Here is a 7,948-nt window from a genome sequence, read left to right on the forward strand (position 1 = left end):
AGTGTCCTTGCCTGTAGCTGCTGGATGTTTAAGACCTATTTTAGCTAACACTTGAATGAAGAAAGGCGATACTTCAGCTTCTAGACATGTTTATTTAACGAGAGATGCGAGAGAGGTTGCTAACAGCTAGATCGTATGAAGAACTCTGAACCAAGAAGCGCGTGCCCGCCTTCATGCGCGCTCCGGTCGGCTCGTTCACATTTCTTAAAGGCACGGTACATAAAAATACACGACATTGACCTCGCTGATCAAACTGTCAGTACACTATAATAAGTTCAACATGGCTTTAAGTATACTTTTTGTAAATCCAAGTACCAGCTTGTGACTGATCTCAGTGGTCTGTACCCACACTTTCAATGTGACTCAGACTTACTGGGTCAGATGATCAGATATGCAGCCAACAGGAAGTTGTACACACTGATCTGTATTACAGATCAATGGTTGTACAGATAGTTTCACAAATATACTCAGCAAACTCCATCATTCAGACATTTCAGATTTGTTTGATTCAGATCTGCAGAGCTAAAAAAACATTTTAATAAGCTCCATTATGTGACAGGCAGGGGAGACAGGAAAGAACCAAAAAATTAAAAAAGGTTTTGTTAAAAATCAAAATAATTTATTTGTGATGTTTCAGAGCTTGATGTTACCTCAGCTTGTGTTAACCAAAAACATGCAAACTGGAGATTTGTATCTTTCTGCACCCTTTGATCTGAATCATTTCTCTAAAAAAAGTCAGAAAACACAGTACATCCTTTTAATAAAACTCATTTTCTGTCTATTTCTTTACAATAAATGCAAAAGTAGAATTTTCTTTTTTGTTATAACATCTATATTTCATTTTATTTCTTTCAATTCATTGTAATGATTTATTCTGGTTTCATTTCTGCCACATTTTGAATGACTTGCATTGAAGCGTGATAAAAAATGTCTTGTAAATAAGCACACAATCAGATTTGATTTTCTCTGAAACTGATTTGCACGACACGTTGCATAAGCTCAACCCTTTTAAAAAAAGTCAAAAACCACAGAAAGCCAGTTTTCAGCTGCAGATCTGAACACTGATGTTTCCACTCACATCTGTGAGACACTGAGGATGAGCTTGTCATCCCCAACACAAACCTGTGTCAGTGCTTGTGTTAGCACAACATCTCATGAAGCAGTGGTCAGATTTGAATCAAACTCACGAAGTAATGCAGGATGTCACAACAATGCATAAGAATAATGTTACGGTATTTTCGATGTTTCTTCAAAATGAAAACTGAAAGGCAGTGGGCGAAACGCAGTCCTTTAGTTTACACAGGCAGAGAAAATTATGACAAACTCCACACATGCAGGACATAGTCTGTTTAACTTCTACCCTCAGGAAGGTACCATAGAGCCCCATGCTTCGCTTCAGCCTTCAGAGGAGTTGGACGTGCTTTTTGCTCTCTCCAGAACCTACCCCCCACCCCCATTCTGCTTTGCTGCTCTTTCATACCTTTTTTTAACCTACCATCCAAAACAAAAAGGAACTATGGATTTGGTCAGCTGGTCTCTGAACGCAGTTGACACTATTTTTTCCACATTAAGACTGGAACGAGGAAAACGAAACTGTCCGAGTGGAACGGTTGCAGAGGGGCGCATCAGTGGCTCTTGGGGGGCTGGAACCTGATGTGTCTCGCACCACTTTCCATTGAAGACGTGGAAGATTTGTATATATTTGGATTTATGATAACTGGATTTCTGCTGATYGGAGGAGGCGGATTCCTGATATATCGAAAAGTGAACACGACCCCAACAGCGGTCCGGGCCGTTCAGAAGCTGTTGGGCACACTGGAAGGCTTGTGCCGGGCTGGGAGCATACAGACTCAGCTGCTGGGGGAGATAAATCGCAAACTGGATGTGGTTCTGACGAGGATTGCAGCTCAGGAGCGAGCCTCTCGTAGGATTATATCTGGGTGAAGCTCCAGACGGTGAAGAGTCTAGGAGAATTTGGCCAATTGGAATTTTTCGCCACTTTCAGAGACACAGTAAAGACACAAAAATCCAGGGGGTGGCCGGGGGTGGCAATGGCCACCACAGACAAATCTTTGGCCACCCCATTGGCCATCCTGCTGTGCACACCCCTTCCACAGTGAAACTACCTTTAGGGGTGTAATAATCCTCCTGAACAGTTGGTGGCAGTGTTTAACAGTTTGAAACATCACCAACTCAAAGAAGTGACAAAGAAGTATTTGCTTTTTTTATATACAGAACATACAGTATGCCTATGTAATCTGACTTATAGTGACAAATGTTTTTTTTTTTTTCACCATAACACAGTGTCATTTTATGCTATGAAGGCTGGATGATTCTCTGTCCCTTTTGGTTATGAGTAGACCTATCACTAAATCAGAAAAAATGAAACACATCTCTAAATTCACTGTTGGTGGTTATTAATGTTGCACCTGTTCATTGGGTAAAATTATTAATATTAGATTTAAAAATGCAGTTGAGGGTCATCATTATTTGGCACAATATGTTACAATTAAAAATTAACCAATAAACAATATAAAAGTAAAAAGCACCCCTAAAGTCATTAGATATGATCAATTGTGTCACGTTAATTAGCCTTATCTCAGCTGTAGCAGTGAATTTAAAAACAGGATGATAGATCTAGTTTAATGAATAATCTGTATCTGAAATAATTAAAYCAAGTGTTTATTTATGTAGGTAAAAGTATGTTAAACAACCTGGTAAAATACACCAGAATGCAGGAAACGACATCTATTTCATTCAAAATTTTCTGGAGGAGGACCCCAGACCCCCCAACAATGTGTGCCCCCACTTTTAAAATGGTTCTGACACCCATGCTTATTATATCACTGCCTGTATAAGGACATAAGGAAATGACCAAAACACAAAGATCTGTGGAAACCTTCAAGTAAAAAATGATGTAATTTTCCTGGCCACCCCTGTGTGAGTAGTGGTCCCCGTCTGGCCACCCCTGTGTGAGTAGTGGTCCCCGTCTGGCCACCCCTGTGTGAGTAGTGGTCCCCGTCTGGCCACCCCTGAGAAAAATGTCTGGCTTCACCACTGCTAAAAGCAGCAGAAATTCAAGGCTGTTTTGTCCCAAAACAATAGTGTTTATCTATTGGCTCCCAGTGGCATGGCCTTGACTGCCATGCTGTCTAAACTCCCCAAGGTTGATATGTCAACAAGGGCTTGATTCCTCCCACCCCCATCACCCGTGTTGGACCTGGCCGTGAACCCAAGGCCGAGGAGGAGGCGACTCTGAACTCTGGTGAACCGAGCGATAGACAGTATCATTACGAACTCAGGACTCTGACAGGGGCTGGTGTCAGGCTCTAGCATGGAGATCCACCCTCAACATCACCAGCTCCACTGAACCCCGCCCCATCTCCTGTGTTAACTGACCCAAGCTCCCTCCCCTGTATCGCGAGTTGTTTTTTCGTGCATATGATCTTATGTTTCTGATGTCAACACAGGGTCAGAGCAATTTTTTAAACTGATCTCTCCTATTGTGTGTTTCCAGCTGTTAAAGGTGGCGTGACCAGGTTGSGCATGACCTGTTTACCATGTTTTTTGTCATGTGTGCCTTAAGCATATAATTTACATTTTATTGTTTTTAAAAAGATGTTTTTCCTTTTACTTGTACATGCTGTGTCTCTTAAATGATTATTATTTTTAATTTTCTCACAAGTCTTTATTTCCATGTGTTGCTTTTACATTTCTCTATCTCCTGTATTTACATTTCCTGATGCATTTCTGCCTTATTATGTAAACAAGGTGGGCGGAGCTTCGTGTGTCAGCTCCTCTTCTATTGGTCAACAGACAGGAAAGAGAACCATGTGCAGATCTACTGTGCATGGTGCTGCTGCCTCAGTTTAAAGTTTAGCTTAAAACAAAGGCAAGTAAAACACTGACTCATGTCATAAAACATGAGGTAAAGTTATCCTTTTTTAATTTAATTGGTGCATTATAAGTGTGTTTATTTACTTATTTATTGGTCCATTTATATATTTCTGCTTTTATTTCTAATTGTCAGATTCAGTCCTACACACACCTGATGTGATCAGAGGACAATCAGCTCTGAGGCCATGGCTCTTAAGTGACATGCTCCTGCTGGGCTGAAGCTGAGTCTCTGCCTAAAGTGCATGAGTTCAAGTACCTGGGAGTTCTCTTAAAGAGTAATGGCAGGAAAAGCATTGCATTCACCACCAACAACAACAAATGAAAGGTTGAGATTAGGGGTCTGCCCCCCTTTAGTGACTGCAGTGATCCTCTGTAGGAACTAGACAAGGATCCTGGATCAGGGCCTCATCTGCAGGAATGGGGGCTTTGCCCAGGGTTTGGATTTTTAAAGCTTGCTTATGCACAAAAGGGGGACGGCTGTGGTGTAGTGGTAGAGCAGTCGGCTTTGKGACCCGCAAGTCACAGGTTCGACTCCCCACCATGCCTACATGTCGTGGTGTCTTTGAGCAAGACACCTAACCCCCAACTGCTCCCCGGGTGCCTACATGGCTGCCCGCTGCTCGACTTAGGTGTGGATGGGTCAAATGCAGAGCACAAATTTCATCATTGTATGGAAACATACACTGATGACCAATATAAGCACCTTTACCTTTACCCAGAAACGATTACTGTGTGTGGTGGTGGGGTTGCTGTYGGCCGCRGAGATGACAGCATCTGCTGCAAAGCAGGAGCAAAGGACAGCAGAAATGGAGAACTTACTTCTAGCCTTACGTCTAGTTGCAGAGCAGGCTGATAGATTGTTATTTATTGTTTTTTTTTTAACGTCCTCCAGGCTCTGACGTGTTAAATTAATTTGAAACTGGGGTTTAGAAAAAAATCTATAACCTGAAAAAAATCTGAGATTGCTCTGTATGTCTGCATGCCTGCAAAATGATGGAAAATCTGTGTAAATTACAATCTCTTCATGTAAGCAGTCATTATCACCTGTCCTCCTCCAGATGCACGGTGGAGCGTGTCTGAGCGTTGTCTCACTTCTGGATCATGATTCATGACCAAATAAAGCAGATCCCAGATTTAAGCAGCTGAAATGAGCTTCCTCTGCAGGCTGGCAGGACTCATCAGAATCATCCAGAGAAGCTTGGAGTGAAGCTGTTGCTCCTCCTCATCAAAAGCAATCAGCTGAGGTGGTTTGATCATCCTAAACCTAACAGGAAGGCTAACAGAAGATGTGACCTCAACTTGAGGAACTACTTTAAACTCATTTTTAAACAAATCCCTGTTGCAAAATAACTATTTCTACTATTAGAGATAAAGAAGTCAGATAGTCTGTCTACTCTGGCCTCAACCGTTGACATCAAAGTGGTGTTTTGGACAAAGTGAGGTCTGACAGGTAACTTACACACCTGTGGTTTATCATCAGTTCAAACAGATTAATTCATTTGATAAAGTGTGGAAAATAAAACATGAAGCAAACATAATTTAAAAGTCCAGTTGATGCACAGTCAGCATACATTTAGAAATGTAGCACAAAAACATACACAACATATAAGGTAAAACATTATTTTTGTATTTCCAAACTTCTCAAAAAGTTCCAATTTAAATTTAAAGCTACACACAAAAATAATTTCAGTAACAATTCTTTTCAGAGGCATTAAACCACAAAAGTGTAAAATATAACTACATAAAAACTGCAAACATTTCCATAAAATGTTCAAACTTGTCAGGTTCAGGCACAGTGCAGAAGTTATTTTCTTTTCAAAGACAAACATTTCAGCTCAGACAACATGGAGGCTGTTTCTGACTTTTCTTCCTCGTGTAACTCATTTACATCGTGTCTGACACAAACTTCCACATTTAAAGTTTTAATGTGCTGCTCAGACAAATCCTGAGACTCACACAATAAATTCATTAAAACCCGTCTGAACGTGTTCAGTTCAGCAGCAACGAAAAGTTGGGATGGAGCCCAAAGCTTGCRTAGTTTAAAAATAGTAACAAAGCAGAAGCTTCAAAGAAAACTCACGTAAAGTTGACCTAAAAAACAAAGCATTTCCACTCTTTTTCTGTGCTTTAACGAAGTAAACTTGAGTGTTAGTTTGATAAACCCACTGTTAAAACTATTTATTTTGTAACAGAAGCCTGTATTTTCCTGTTAATGCTGGAGTGTTTATACACATATATATTTTAGTGCTTAAATATATTCAGCTCCTGTGTTCAATCCCAGACTTGGATCAGGTCTGTTCACCACAAAGTAAGAGAGGACTCCTGCCTCGCTCTGCCCTCTGTCCTGGGTCAGTGTTTTGTGGCTCTACTGATGGAGTCACTGCATCAGACACTTCTCTTTCTGTTGTTTAGCATATTTCCTCCTCCGCTGCTCCAGTCCTCGATTCAGGCGCTCCTCCTCCTCCAGAGCTCTGGTGAGAAGAACAATCACATTCTGTTTGCTGATCCGATTCAAGAACGATCTTAACACAAAGCCTTGAAACACTGCTAATTCTTGTATCAAAAACAACAACATGCAAACATTTACACTAGATCAGTGTTGTATAAGGTACCTCAAAGTGATACTTGAGTAAATGTACAAGTATCTTATCATGAAATTACTTTGGTAAAAGTTAAAGTCTCCTCCAAGAATACAACCCCTGGCAATAAGTATGGAATCACCAGTCTTGGAWGAGCACTCATTCAGACATTTCATTCTGTAAAACAAACTCAGATCAAAAACATGATACAATAATAAGGTCATTCCAAAGTGCAACTTGTTGGCTTTCAGGAACACTCAAAGAAATGAAGAGAAAACATTGTGGAAGTCAGTGAATGTTACTTTTATTGACCAAGCACAGGRAAAAAAATATGGAATCACTCAAACTGGAGGTAGAAAATAAGGACACACTCAGTCATTTTCCTTTCCCCAAAAGGACACCTGCCTCAGATTAGATCTGCTCATTAGTCTGCAGTTAAAAACACCTGCAGTCATGACACCTTGGAGGGCTGCTGGACAAAGTGGAGTGGTTAGAAGCATGGCTCCAACAAGAGAAATGTCTCTTGAAACAAAATAGAGGATTGTGAAACTTCTTGAAGAAGGTAACTCTTCACGCATGGTTGCTAAAGATGTGGGCTGTTCACAGTCGGCTGTATCCAAGATATGGACCAAATACAAACAGCATGGAATGGTTGTTAAAGCCAAGTGTACTGGTAGACCAAKAAAGRCATYAAAGCAGATAAATACCAGAGGCAGGAGCTCAGGTGCTGAGGGTGTAGAAGAAATCAGAAGYTTGTCGGTGGTGCTCCGAAAAAAAAGCCAAAGCCAATAATAAAACCATAAAAACGGGCAGCACACCTTGTTAAAAATAATCAGGTCCTTTATTTCAAAAAGATGGACCAAAGGAGTAAAAAACAACAAGCCTACCGGTTTCGGCGGGATACACTCGCCTTCAACAGGGCTAGTAAATTTGCAAAGTAACAAACATGAAGTGACACAATCCACACAGACACACAGGTGACGACAATGATGAGGTGTGAGCCAATGGGAGCACTTCTCGCTGGATCATACCATTTCAGTCTCTGGGGAGGTTTACACCTGCTCAGAGTGAGACAAAATACAAAGATGATTACATACAATCAACGAGTGGATATTACATAAATGGTTTAAAATCCACTCCTTCATTCAAGCTGTAGTTTTCACAGGCTTAATAAAGGACCTGATTATTTTTAACAAGGTGTGCTGCCCGTTTTTATGGTTTTAAGGACATCAAAGCGTCAAGACAAACCAACTTAAGACCATTTGTCTTGAAAACCTAAAAAGCACAACTAAACATATGAAGCATATGTAAGAAAAAGATATGCTGGCTACCAGGCCTCACACGGCAGGCACCATAAATATGTAGGGTAATTTAAAGTTTAGAATTCTGAACTTTATAATTTGTGGATATAATTAAATACATCATATTTACATATGCTATATTTAATTATATCTTTACCTCGGAGCACCACA

The 7,948-nt window shown here is 40.6% G+C and overlaps 1 protein-coding gene across 6 annotated transcripts in view; it reads right to left on the reverse strand.

Moving 5' to 3' along the window:
- Nucleotides 1–5,352: 5,352 nt before the first annotated feature.
- The window catches only part of LOC106532009 (EH domain-binding protein 1-like protein 1), a gene marked incomplete at its 5' end in the record, with an annotated part of 38,861 nt that continues 36,265 nt past the window's right edge, over nt 5,353–7,948 (reverse strand). For 4 of the 6 annotated variants that reach the window (XM_014027991.1, XM_014027989.1, XM_014027990.1 and 1 more), the window contains 1 exon segment: nt 5,353–6,368. In XM_014027991.1, the coding sequence (XP_013883445.1) occupies nt 6,275–6,368 (94 nt within the window). 6 annotated transcript variants of the gene reach the window in all.

This window comes from Austrofundulus limnaeus, unplaced genomic scaffold (assembly GCF_001266775.1).
Source record: "Austrofundulus limnaeus strain Quisiro unplaced genomic scaffold, Austrofundulus_limnaeus-1.0 Scaffold706, whole genome shotgun sequence".
NCBI lineage: Eukaryota > Metazoa > Chordata > Actinopteri > Cyprinodontiformes > Rivulidae > Austrofundulus > Austrofundulus limnaeus.